We start from the raw sequence: 13,967 nt of genomic DNA, 5'->3' as shown, positions 1-13,967 counted from the left end.
TGCCCCTTTAGGTGTCCCAGTAGTGCAATGGGTTAAACCCTTGTGCCGGCAGGACTGCTGAATTGAAGGTCAGGTTCCTACCCTGAAGGTTGCTGGTTCAAATCCAAACCAGGGAGAGCACAGATGAGCTCCCTCTCTCAGCTCCAGCTCCCCATGCGAAGACATGAGAGAAGCCTCCTACAAGGATGGTAAAAACAACAAACATACAGGCGTCCCCTGGGCAACATCCTTGAAGAGAGCCAATTCTTTCACACCTGAAGCAACTTGCAGTTTCTCAAGTCGCTCCTGACACGAAAAAAGCAAGAGCAAAACTGCCCCTTTGACAAGCCCCAACCTTCCAGGTCAACTTCCATACCCCAAAGACTCCATCCGGGACCAGATGCCCCCAGTACCTTCGAATTAGGGGATGGTGGGATCCCTTATGTGTATGTTTTTAATATTTTATGTTTTATAATTTTATGACTTATCCTTGAAGCCATGAAGCCACAGCTATGGCCTTGATGATCTTTCACTTTAGAGAAGGGGCTTTAAAATGCTCAGCCAGAGAGGTCCTGGACCACATCAAACTACAAACCTCAGAATTCTGCAAGAGGCAGAAACCGAATTTAAAGTGGATTCATGCTCTAGTGTGATTTATTTATTTATCGTGTCAGAAGTGAACTGGGGGTACAAGTTGTAATGTATTTGAAAACACAAATAAAGTTAAAAACAACTTGGCATTATACTAAACATCCTTTGACCAGTAGCTGGCCACTTAGAGTGCCTCTGGTGTTGCTGTAAGAAGGTCCTCCATTGTGCATGTAGCAGGGCTCAGACTGCATTGTAGTAGGTGGTCTGTGGTTTGCTCTTCTCCACACTCGCATGTCATGGACTCCACTTTGCAACCCCATTTCTTATGGTTGGCTTTGCATCTCGTGGTGCCAGAGCGCAGTCTGTTCAGCGCCTTCCAAGTCACCCAGCCTTCTGTGTTCCCAGGGAGTCTCTCATCCGGCATCAGCCACTGATTGAGATTCTGGGTTTTTTAGCCTGCCACTTTTGGACTCTCGCTTGCTGAGGTGTTCCTGCGAGAATTTCTGTAGCTCTTAAAAACTATTTCTTGATTTAAGACGTTGGTGTGCTGGCTGATGCCCAAACAGGGGGTAGGCCGGAGACGTCACTGCCTTGGTCCCTTCATTGCTGGCTGCTACTTCCCGGCAGATGTCAGGTGGTGCAATGCCGACTAAACAGTATAATTTCTCCAGTGGTGTGGGACATAGACATCCTGTGATAATGCAGCATATCTCATTATGAGCCACATCTACTGTTTTAACGTGGTGAGATGTATTCCACACTGGATATGCGTATTCAGCCGCAGAGTAGCAAAGCGCAAGGGCAGATGTCTTCACTGTGTCTGGTTGTGAGCCCCAGGTTGGGCCAGTCAGCTTTCGAATGATGTTATTTCAAGCGTCCACTTTTTGCTTGATAGTCAAGCAGTGCTTCTTGTAAGTCAGGGCACAGTCCAGGGTAACTCTAATGCAGGCATGGGCAAACTTAGGCCCTCCAGGTGTTTTGGACTCCAACTCCCACAAATCCTAACCGCCTACCGGCGGTTAGGAATTGTGAGAGTTGGAGTCCAAAACACCTGGAGGGCCCAAGTTTCCCAATGCCCACTCTAGTGTGATGAGACATCGAGACAGTAAATCCGGGTCTGTAATCCGAGGACGGAGGTTCGGCTTTCGACTAGTGCTGCCTGACCCATCGCTGCTGAGGCCTAGGCGAGGGAAAGACAACGCCCCCTTTGCATCGGCGCTCGTTTGGCGCTGCCTGGCGGTTCCGGTGCCGCGCTGGCTTTCCATTCTGGGCGATGCGGAGTCGGCGGAGCTGATCTGGTTCTTGCGGGTTGCTGTCATGGCGAATGGTGAGCCTTGGAGCGGGATTGGGGGCCGGGCGGGGGCAGATCAAGATGGGTTTCCTCGGCTTGGCCTGATCTCTCTGGCGCCGGATTGGGCCCACTTCCGCACTCAGCCGGTGGCCTCCTCCTGACAGCTCCCCTTGGCCTCAGAGGCGCACTTCCTCCCTGCGTTCCTTGCCAACCTGAGGCCGCGGTTGGCAGTGACTCTCTCTTTCCACCGCAGTGTACTCCCTGGATGGGCTCTTGGTCTTCGGCTTGCTCTTCATATGCACCTGCGCCTATTTCCGGAAGGTGCCCCGGCTGAAAACCTGGCTGCTCTCGGAGAAGAGAGGCGTCTGGGGGGTCTTCTACAAAGGTAAGGACGGAAGCGGGTCAACGGACGGTTGGGGACGTTGGTTGGGCGTTCGACACCACTTCAACTGCCATGGCTCACTGCTATGGGATCCTGGGAGTTGTAGCTTGGCGAGGCGCTCAGTGAAGGCTAAAGACCTTGTAAAACTGCCGCTCCCATGGTTCCACAGTACTAAATAATGGGTACTTTGCGCTTGTCCTGCATGGCACAAGGTTGGACTAGATGGCCCATGTGGTCTCTTCTAACGCTATTATTCTGTGATTCTATGAGCATGTGTAATAATAATAATAACAACAATTTTATACCTTGCCACCATCTCCCCGAAGGGACTCAGGACGGCTTACATGCAGGACCAAGCCCTGAATCATAGAATAGTAGAGTTGGAAGAGACCTCAAGGGCCATCCAGTCTAACCCCCTGCCTTGGAAATCGCATTCAAAGCACCCCCGACAGATGGCCATCCAGCCTCTGTTTAAAAGCTTTCAAAGAAGGAGCCTCCACCACAGTCTGGGGGAGAGAGTTCCACTGCCGAACAGCCCTCACAGTGAGGAAGTTCTTCCTAATGTTCCGGTGAAATCTCCTTTCCTGTAGTTTGAAGCCACTGTTCCGCATCCTAGTCTGCAGGGCAGCAGAAAACAAGCTTGCTCCCTCTTCCCTATGACTTCCCCTTACATATTTGTACATGGCTATCATGTCTCCTCTTAGCCTTCTCTTCTGCAGGCTAAACATGCCCAGTTCTTTAACAAACAATATAGCAACAATATGAGCAACAATAGAGCTTACCAAACTAAAATACAGTTAAAAACATATAACAATCTAATTATAAAATTAAAAACAGCAGAGTATAAAACATTAAAATCTATCACAACAAATCTCAAACAACCAGGAACCAGGAGGCCACCAGCTGTGCTTGTGATGGTGGCGGGAGCGAGAGGAAGGCCTCCCCGGCAGATCTTAGGTCCCATGCTGGTTCACAGAGGAAAATGCAGTTGTGAAGATAGGCAGGATCCCAAAAGTTGGAAGAGACCCCAAGGGCCACCCAGTCCAGCCCCATTCTGCCATGCAGGAAGACACAATTTCAAACAAATAGTCATCCAACCTCTGCTTTAAAACCTCCAGACAACCTCGAGAAGGTAGCATATGTACTGCTAAACAACTCTTACCTTCAGGAAGTTCTTCCTAATGTTTATGTAGAATCCCCTTGCTTTCAATTTGAATCCATTCATCCACTGTGTCTTAGGCTCCAGAGCAGCAGGAAACACACACCTTCCTTAATGTAAAATCCCTTAATAACAACAATAATATAATACAGTAATACTTTATTTTTATACTGCCCTATCTCCCAAAAGGGACTCATGACAGTGTACAACAAAAAGGTTGGCAAACATTCAATGCCTATAAAACATAATATAATAAAGCACTTCAAATAATAAACAACCATACAGAGGATGTCAGAATATACTTATAAAACCATTCAACTTAGTGAGGGATATAAATATACAATATAAATTATCAGGACACATTTTAAAAACACATTTAAAACATATCAAAGTTAACAAAAAAGCCACCTGGACAAAAGTCAGTCTCCATGAGCTTCAAATATTTAAACTTGGCTATCATGTCCCCTTCTCTCAGCCTTTTTTTTCTCCATGCTAAAGATACTCGGCTCCCTAATTTATGCAAACTCCATTAATTCTACAGTGGAGATGCAACTTTGGGCAACTTGAAGGAGAGAAGATCATGTGGTGCCTTCTCAGGAGGTTGTGAAAACATTTCTAGCAGCAGGAGGTCATGTTTGAGAGTTCTTTTGTGTATTACAAAAGTCTTCACCTGGTAGTGGCTTCTTTTTGAGGATTTTGTGATGTGTCAAAGGACACAGCTTAAGAGTGGTAATAATAATAATGACAACAAAAACTTTATTCTTATAGCCCGCCACATCTCCAGTAAGGGACTCGGGTGGCTTACATGGGGACCAAGCCCAGCATACACAGAAATTGAAAGTTACATAATTAAAACATATAACAAACAAACAATATAATTAAAACAATTAAAAACTAGAAAATAAAAACATCATAAAAATACAGCAATCAACATCACAATTAGTGCTGGAAAAAGTGGACATGTTCAGATATGAGAGGAAGGGCAAGGCTTGTGCAAAATGCAGAACAATAGGGCCGGGGCAGGAAATAAAGTGCTGGAAAAGGCATTAGATTAGAGCTGGGCAGCCAAGATCGCGAACTAAACCATTATTCAAAAACATGCTGGAACAGTCAAGTTTTCAAGTCTTTATGGAAAGTGGACTGGGTGGGGGCTAATCTAATCGCCCTGGGGAGTTCGAGCTGGGAGGCCACCACTGAGAAGGCCCTCTCTCTTGTCCCCACCAACCGTACTTGTGACAGATGGGAGCGAGAGAAGGGCCTCCCTAGCAGATCTAAGAACTCACACCGATTCATAGAGAGATGCGGTTACATCTCTGTAACTAGCTCCAGTTAGCAGCCTGGCTGCCAATTTTTACACCATTTGCAGGTTCCAGACTGTCTTCAAAGGCATCCCCACATAGAGTGCATTGCAGTAATCCAATTTAGATGTAACTAAGGCATGGAGACTACATCTGTACTGTAGAATGAACAGTTTGCCCCCACTGCCACGGATCAGTGCTCTTCAATCCTGGGAGTTGTGGTTTGGTGAGGCGCTGGCACTCTTTGGCAGAGAAGACTCAAGATCACATAAAACTTAAGCTCCCATAATTATATAGCCCTGAGCTATGGCCATTGAAGTGGAACAATAGTTATTTGCTGTAAAACTGACCCCATGAATGTCTTGCAGATGAGGGCCACAACTAAAGGGGCATGAAGCAGGATTGTGCTTTTAGTGTTTGTAGCAATAAAATAGAACTTGCCAAATTCTCACAATTGAAACAAGTAACATATACTCTGTACTATTGTGTCAAATATGTTTTGGTTTTACAGCTGCAGTGATTGGTACAAGACTCCATGCAGCAGTAGCAATGTCCTGCATTGTCATGGCTTTTTATGTCCTTTTCATAAAATGAATCCCAGCTCATCGGACGGACAGTGCTGTTTGAATGATGCTATAGAAGGCCTATCTCTTTGGCTTCAGAGGACATTATCTCTTAGAGGAACGTACACAGGACCTTACACGGATGTCAAGAGGATATTTTCCTATGGCCAAGCCTTCTTTCAGACCAAGGGAGTAGTTTTGGTAATAACAACCACTCTCTGTGCTTCTAGTAGAGCTTGAATGTCAACAAATAGTGTTTCATGTGCAGATTATTAAAATAAGTGTTACAGTCTGCAGAAAGTAAACATCATACGTTTGTGGTAAATAGAAATGGGCAAGATGAATTGTTTCTGGCAAATAGAAATGGAAAGGCTTTCCCCAAAGTCTGGCAGAGTTAGAAAAGGCAAACGTTTTCATGTCTGGTGTTCTAAAGGGAATTGCTCTAAATATCTAAAAATTGACAGTAAACAGTGAGGGAAGATAAAGGTTTGCTTTAATTTCTTTTCCTCTGATTAATACAGTTTAAGATTGGGGACAAAGCTATTATACAAATGAATTATTGGAAAACTATATAGAAAACTAGCTAATAGTAAATTTCTTGCATACTTTGGAGAAGTGCTTATGTGCTCTGTATTCTTGAACAAAGACAGTATCTTAACCAGAAATGAAAGGAATTGATGTTTTGTGATCTATTCACATCTACCTTGGAATAAGTAACAGTCTTGCTACCTTTTACAGATAGCTAAGAGTCCTGAAATGCTTCACATTCCATCAATCCTAGCCCACAACTAAGAATTGCCAACAACATAAACATAGCCAGTTTCTGGCTGACAATGTAGGAGAAAGCAGTGAGGACATATACTGTTACATTAAGTTAATAGATGCTAAAATGTTTAAATCACATTGAAAGATCATAACATGTATATTTTGGAAAGTGTACAGACTTTAAAAGTGAAGATTTGTGTTTATGTTCTTTATTTTTAATTATACAGTTATTAGTTTTCTTTATTCCACATTTTAATTTGAATGGTCCTTTCCTGTTACCTTGTGCTTCAAGTGTTGGAGGTAAATCTCCTGCATTAAAAAGCATGTTTAACTTGTATATTTGAAGTTTATTTTAATGGAAATTATACAGACTCCAAAGTGATTTCAAGGTTGAGACCTAATCTTTTAACAACAAAAAATCAATTATTTGTATAATGCTGGTTAAATCTGGAAAAGAAAGTTTGTTTTTTCCCAAGTTTGTACATTTTTTCAGACAGAAATTTATCATATTCAAGTCCTGTCTTAGCCTCGGGTATTCCAGCAATATGTGTATGAATAAATCTGCCTTATTTTTCTTTCCCATATTTTATATTTAATACACATTGGAATAGTTTCTTCCTTTAAATTTTTTTTGATTATGCATGCTAGCTGGGATCTGAAGAAATAAAAACGGGTCTTATCAACTCTTAGATTCTAGATTGAAAAGTAGAGGGTCAGTTTCACAAAACATTTCAGTTGCGGTTAGAAATATGTTTGATTCAGTCATATTTTTGTACCAACTTCAATGGGGTTTTCTTTCAAGGTAAGTATATGTGTTGTCAAAGGCTTTCATGGCCGGGATCACAGGGTTGTTGTATGTCTTTCGGGCTGTGTGGCCATGTTCCAGAAGTATTCTCTCCTGACGTTTCGCCCACATCTATGGCAGACATCCTCTGAGGATGCCTGCCATAGATGTAGGCGAAACGTCAGGAGAGAATACTTCTGGAACATGGCCACACAGCCCGAAAGACATACAACCAAGGTAAGTATAATTTTGTAATTTTAATCTTTACTAAGATCTCGATGCTGGGGAAAATGGAAGGAAAAAGGAAGAGAGGCCGATCAAGGGCAAGATGGATGGACAGTATCCTTGAAGTGACTGGCTTGGCAGTGATGGCCGACAGGGAGCTCTGGCGTGGACTGGTCCATGAGGTCACGAAGAATCGGAGACTGAGCAGCAGCAATCTTTGCTAATTTCACTGCAAAACAGAGCAGATAAAATTGTCTCAAGAACTATGATCCTATTGAAAACATTTCTGAGATAGCTTAGCAGTTTATGGTTCTTTTACCTTCTAAAAATACCTTGCTAAACAGGCAAATGAATTCTAGAGAATTACAGGGATTAAAACATTGATCTTTTCATCTTTATAGAGGGGAACATCTTGCTGTCATTCTAGTTTTTGATCAATAATGATCAGTAGTTCGGATAATTCATTACATGTTGCTATTTAATTCATACAGACAGTCTAGGGATAGGAAACTATGGCCTAAATCCAACATACTGCTAGCAGGGTGAAAATCCCTGCGAGCCTATTTGTCCAGGATTACAGTTGTGTTCACCGTTGCTTATGCAACAAAAAACTATTGACAAGCATCTTTGTGCTAATTCTGAAAATGAGCTACTACTAGTGCAGAATACCAATGTTGAATACCGACCAAGAACACCAACCAGTTATTTGGCTATGGGTAGTCAAGAAGCTTCAGGTGTTAACATTGGAATAACTGGTAGTTACACAAGTGTAACACCTTCCTGAAAAATGTCCTGTTAAGGAATAACACACTGTAGAGCCACTTTCACATTTCTAGATTCTACACCTAAACAGTACTTACTACTATTAGTATCTTCCCCATAGACTATTTTATATGCGCTTTTAAACTATGATTTGTTATTTTATTGTGCTGTGTTTTTGATTGCATCTGGCACTGAATGTTTGCCTTTGTACTTGGAAGCTGCCCTGGGTCCCTTTGGGGAGAGGGCAGATTAGAAATAATTAATAATTGTACTACATATTTATGTGAAGAGGGATGCAATGTCCTATGCAAGCTATATCTTCCTTTTTCCATGGAACAGTGGTACAGATAATTACCCAGTGATTGAAATGGCTGTAAAGCTCCTAGCCCCATTGAGCTGTTGATTCTCTCTACCTAAGTACATTGGCAGTACTTTATGTTCAAAATGTATCTGCTTTCTTTAAAGACTCCAATTATGGAGGCTGACGCAGGATTGACAGAAAAGAGGTATTTTGTTCAACCACCTCCTCCTTTCTTCCAGAAAGTCTCCACAAAATAGGTTCTCAAAGCAAACCGAGAAACCAAACCTCTCATCCACAAGGCAGAATTACAGCAGTTTGGCACCACTTTGACTGCCATAACTGCATGGGCAAACTTTGGCCTTCTAGGTGTTTTGGATTTCAACTCCCACAATTCCTAACAGCCTCAGCCGAGCAGCTGAGGGGAAAAAGGAAAGTGCCGGAGGCTGTTGGGAATTGTGGGAGTTAAAGTCTAAAATACCTGGAGGGCCGAAGTTTGCCCATGCCTACTCTTGTCTTTTGAGACTTGTAGTTTGTTTTGGCATCAATACTCTCTTTCAGAGAAAGTTAAATACAGTATTCCCTCACTACTTTGTGGTTCACTTTTCACGGATTCGCTGTTTCGCAGTTTTTCAATAAACTCTAAAAGACTATTATAAATCATAAAAAATTACAATTTACAGCATAAGGGAGGAAGAAGCCAAAGGGAGAGAAAAGGAGCCCAAGTGCCAACGGGAGAAGGTGATTTATCAACACACGATTGGTTGATAAAGACTTAAAATAGTGTATAACTACTGAAATAATGTATAACTATTAAAATAAATATAGCATCCCTACTTTGCAGATTTTCACTTATTGCAGGTGGTCCTGGAATCTAACCCCAGCCATAAGTGAGGGAACACTGTATCTCAAAACCAGTAATCCCAGAAATCCATAGTATTGAGCCACGGCAGTTAATGTGGTGTCAAAGTGATACAATTCTGCATTGTGGGCACAGCCATGGGGTGAATTGTGGAATTAATGCAACTTGACATCATTTTAATTTCCATGGCTCAAGATTATGGAATCCTGGGAGTTTTAGTTTCACAAGGTCTTTAGCCTTCTCTGTCAAAGAGTGCCTCACAAAACTACAGCTCCCAGGATTCCCTAGCATAGAGTTCTGCCAGTTTATGTCTTGCCAGCTATCATTGCTGTGTTGTTGAAGGCTTTCATGGTAGGAACCACTGGGTTGCTGTGAGTTTTCTGGGCTGTATGGCCATGTTCCGGAAGCACTCTCTTAAACTCCAAAATCAGAACAGTAAATAAAGACTCAAAAAGCAGGGGAATTCCAGACAAGTCAATCAGGGCCAGCTAACACCTCCCAACAAAGTATTCCCCCAGGCAGATACCAGCCAGGTCTTGAAACTGCAGGCCATTAAAATGATAATCAAGGTGGCAAATTGCAACATTCACACGTACCTCAAGCAGATAAGAGTTCTTTCCCCTACCCTGGACATTCCACAGATATACAAACCTCCCTTGCCTAGTTTCCAGCAGACCTCCCAACCTCTGAGGATGTGTGTCGTAGATGAGGGTGAAACATCAGGAGAGAACGCTTCTGGAACATGGCCATACAGCCTGGAAAACTCACAACACCCCATTCTCTCCTGCCTGACATTTCACCCACATCTATGGCAGGCATCCTCAGAGGTTGTGAGGTCTATTGGAAACTAGGCAAGTCGGGTTTATATATCTGTGGAAGGCCCAGGGTGGGAGAAAGAACTCTTGTCTGCTGGAGGCATGTGAATATTACAATTATTATTAATAATAATAAATATTTATATCCCGCTCTTCTCCCTCACGGGAACCAAAACAGCCTACATCGTTTTAAAATCATGTAAACGATAATCCACATACATCAATAAAAAGTATAAAACATATAAAAAAAGTTTCTAACAATAATATACATTCACATTCTTGTGATCACCTTGATTAGCACTGAATAGCCTTGCAGCTTGAAAGCCTGGCAGTTTCCTGCCTGGGAGAATCTTTTGGTGGGGGGGGGGGGGGTGATTAGCTGGCCCTGATTATTTCTTGCCTGGAATTCCCATTTAACACACTTTAACACACTTCGCCACCCTACAGCCAGGAAAACTCACAGCAACCCAGTGATTCCAGCCATTAAAGCCTTCAACAACACAAAACATAAAGAGTAATATTTGGTCGAGAAAGCTCAAGACCTTGTCAAACTATAACTTACAGGATTCCATAGAACTGAGCCATTGTAGTTCAAGGGCCCTTCCAGATAGGCCCTATATCCCAGGATCTGATCCCAGGATTTCTGCTTTAAAACTGGATTATACGAGTCCCCACTGCTAGATAATCAGGGATAAACAGAAAACCTGGGATCAGATCCTGGGATATAGGGTAGGGCCTGTCTGAAAGGGCCCTAAATGGAGTCAAACTGCATTAATTCTAGTGTAGATGCGGCCCAGTCGCGTTGAAGTCGGATCAGAATCGCCTCGATACACATCGGCCGAGAGGAGGGCGGGCCCAGCCTCGGGGCCTCATCTATCTGATCAATTCATCACTTCCGACTCAAAACGTGCCGCCGGCTCGGTTGACCAGCTTCTTCTCCGTACAGCGCCCTTGGCAAGGGCTTCACGGGAAGGGGCTCTTCTCATTTCGGGGCGAGAACGCGGCGGCAGGCCCTTCGCCCCGATCAAATAAGATCAACGTGTAACAGAATTGTAAACGTCGCAGCGCGGGGCCTCATTCGCGCGCCTCTCACTCACTCGCACGCTCCACGCGCCCTTTCAGCCTCTCGCACCTTTCACACCACCGCTCACGCGCCTTTCTCTCGCCCCGGCTACTGACCGAGGAACCGGCAAGCCCTGCCCTTTTATTGATTTCGCCGCAGCGCATTTTGGGAAATCTGTTAGCTCGCGCTCTCGTGTGAAAGTTCTCACGATATTTGCAACTTTCAACTTCTGAGGTGCCTTTAGACGTGCCTGCGTTTAGCTAAAGCGAACATGGGCAAACCTGGGCCCTCCCTCCAGGTGTTTTGGACTTCAGCTTAAGCGGCTGCGGGGGAAAAGGAAGGGGCCTGAGGCTGTTAGGAATGGTGGGAGTTGAAGTCCAAAACACCCGGAGGGCCGAGGTTTGCCCCTGCCTGGCTAAGGCTATGTCAACACTAATAGCATATTATTGGAGAACACAGAAATGCTGGGCCACTCTAACAACTACCATGTCAGACTGCACAGACTAATCAAGGTGGCCAATTGCAACATCCACACCTGCCTCCAACAGACAAGAGTTCTTTGTCCCACCCTGGACATTCCACAGATGTATAAACCCTACTTGCGTAGTTTCCAACAATCTTCACAACCTCTGAGGATGACTGCCATAGATGTAGGCGAAACATCAGGAAAAAAGGTTCTGGAATATGGCCATACTGCCCAGAAAACTCACAGTAACCCATTACTATTTATATCCTGCTTTTATCACTTGATGGAGACAGAGGCTCACAACATTAAAGGAAAAAATACAATTCAGAATCTACAATGTGAAATACCGAATTAAAATCATTAAAGTTGTTTATGCACAGAGATGGAAGGAACCATGGCTGGAATCACTGGGCTGCTGTGAGTTTTCCGGGCTGTATGGACATGTTCCAGAAGCATTTTCTCCTGACGTTTTGCCCACATCTATAGCAGGCATCCTCAGAGGTTGTGAGGTGTTGGAAACTTACGCAAGTGGGGCTTATATATTTGTGGAATGTTCAGGATGGGAGAAAGCTTTTGCCTGTTGGAGGCAGGTGTAAATATTTCAATTGGCCACCTTGATTAGCACTGAATACCTTTGCAGCTTCAAACCCTGGCTGGTTCCTGCCTGGGGCACTTGAAGTCCCTTTGGTGTCGCTGTGAGAAGGTCCTCAATTGTGCATGTGGCAGGGCTCAGGCTGCATTATAGTAAAATATGGCTACAATGCGGAGCTTCCTTTGGTAGGAGACCTAATATTTGAATGTTTCAGAGCCATATTCACATCTCAGAGCATCTAAGAATGCTGCCACCTTGTGGAGGTTGATACACAATTAAAAAGGACATTATTGCAGTACCAGTGCCCTGTGGTTTTTCCATAGGAAGAGACGTACTTAAGGACCTAGAGAGAACATTTCTCTAGGAATCTGCATTCTCCAGTTTGATTCTGTGGTCAACTTCTCGCAGAGCTGAACTCGAAGGCCTAGAGATTCCTAAAGAGATGTTCACTCAGAAAAAAAAATCTTTTTTTAATTTGCAGTTTTCTCCTTTCATTTTCACATTGGTCCTGTACCCAAATGCCCACAAATTTAGACTCTTCGCTGTATATCCCCTAGTTAGGACACTTCACTGATCCTAGATATCATCTCACGATAAGCATTTTCAATGTCAGAGGAATTGATTATTCAGGTTTGAAAAATAAAATAAAATCCGTACCTCTTGCCATTTCTTTGATCTTGCAGAAGTGTGAATTTTTCTTTTGTTCTCCATTCTCCTACAATCTTGTCTTTAAGGCATTTTATAGTTCTCTTTCAGCTCTTTTTTCTTTCTGCAAAGCTAATTGTTTGCTAAGTACTTGTGAAAGAGTTGAGCTCTTTGTCTCATTAATTGTGACACATGCTGTGTCAGTATGGATGTACTGTATTCCATCTTGTTTTCTCCCCAGAATGTTGCTCTTTTATTTATAGTCAATATTGAATAAAACTAATTAGTAAGGATTTTATTTTTGTTTCTTAACAAGCCTGTTGACATTACTTATCAGAAATGATTACTAAGAAAATTCACTACAAACTCATTTTTGCTGTGTGGAGTATTTCTTCTGATAGTCAAATGCTGAGCAAAGCTTTAAATAGCCGTCTTTGACTGTAGACCTACATTTTATAGTATTATACTTGCAACAGTGAAACCTCAAGGTTGTTTCCTGGAATGTTATAATGCATGAGATGTTTAATTGCTCCAGGAACTGAACAGTTTGGCATTCTTATTCAGGAAGCAAAATGGATATTTTGGATGGGATTAAAAACCTTAGACACGAAGTCCGAGGACTATTAAGTCCACAGAGAAAAGAAAGCTGAAGTACAGTAGAGTCTCACTTATCCAACCTTCGCTTATCCAACGTTCTGTATTGTCCAACGCTTTCTGCCTTTTAGTAGTCAATGTTTTTGTAGTCAATGTTTTCAATACATTGCAATGTTTTGGTGCTAAATTCGTAAATTTCTACATAATGTTACCATGTATTGAACTGCTTTTTCTGTCAATTTGTTGTAAAACATGTTTTGTTGCATAATTTGTAAAATCATAACATATTTTGATGTTTAATAGGCTTTTCCTTAATCCCTCCTTATTATCCAACATTTTCACTTATCCAACATTCTGCCGGCCCGTTTATGTTGGATAAGCAAGACTCTACTGTACATGATTCAGAATGCTAAATGAAGAATGTGTTAGTGTCTTTGTTTTTAATGTAAAGGGAAAATAACAGGAGAATGAGGCATGGGTAAGGAAAAGTAATTAGAATCAAGCATCAATCAAGAATCTGGAAGAAGATGGAATATAAATATTTTAAACAAATCAGAAGTTATACTGAGAGAGTAAAGAAAGTACTGTTGAAAGGGATGAAAGCAGAACAGAAAGAGTGTAGACAGGAACTGGAAGGGGGTTAAAGATGTACTGGAACATGGTGCATCTGCACTGTAGAATTCCCATGATTTCATAGCATTCAGCTAAAGCCGTTAAAGTGTTTTCAAACTGCATTCATTCTAAAGTGTAGAGGCACCCACAGTCTCTCCCAGTCAATATTCTCCACTCGGATGACCAAGCTGACTGGGAATGAAAGGAGTTTAATCAAGACC

General features: G+C 42.7%; 1 protein-coding gene and 1 non-coding gene across 2 annotated transcripts; one reads left to right on the top strand and one right to left on the bottom strand.

The window, feature by feature from the left end:
* Positions 1-1,644: 1,644 nt before the first annotated feature.
* tmem167b (transmembrane protein 167B) lies at positions 1,645-6,624 on the top strand. The gene is made up of 3 exons (XM_003220413.4): positions 1,645-1,897; positions 2,115-2,246; positions 5,212-6,624. Exons 1-3 carry the CDS (start codon positions 1,660-1,662, stop codon positions 5,292-5,294), a joined length of 453 nt encoding a protein of 150 aa, XP_003220461.2. The 5' UTR covers positions 1,645-1,659; the 3' UTR covers positions 5,295-6,624.
* Positions 6,625-10,582: 3,958 nt separating this feature from the next.
* Positions 10,583-10,988, bottom strand: LOC134299105 (small Cajal body-specific RNA 2). Its single transcript, XR_010006243.1, has one exon. It is a non-coding gene; the product is annotated as a small Cajal body-specific RNA 2 (non-coding RNA).
* Between the last annotated feature and the right edge of the window lie 2,979 nt (positions 10,989-13,967).

The sequence above is a fragment of the Anolis carolinensis genome, chromosome 4 (assembly GCF_035594765.1).
Source record: "Anolis carolinensis isolate JA03-04 chromosome 4, rAnoCar3.1.pri, whole genome shotgun sequence".
Lineage (NCBI taxonomy): Eukaryota > Metazoa > Chordata > Lepidosauria > Squamata > Dactyloidae > Anolis > Anolis carolinensis.
Note: the sequence above shows the minus strand (reverse complement) of the source record. Positions and strands in the feature narration are given on the sequence as shown.

Excerpts from the sequence above, each read along its gene's own strand:
- tmem167b (XM_003220413.4), top strand. The coding sequence starts at position 1,660 with ATGAGACATCGAGACAGTAAATCCGGGTCTGTAATCCGAGGACGGAGG. Across the intron at positions 1,898-2,114 it reads GGTTGCTGTCATGGCGAATG|TGTACTCCCTGGATGGGCTC; the intron begins GTGAGCCTTGGA and ends TTTCCACCGCAG. Across the intron at positions 2,247-5,211 it reads CTGGGGGGTCTTCTACAAAG|CTGCAGTGATTGGTACAAGA; the intron begins GTAAGGACGGAA and ends TTGGTTTTACAG.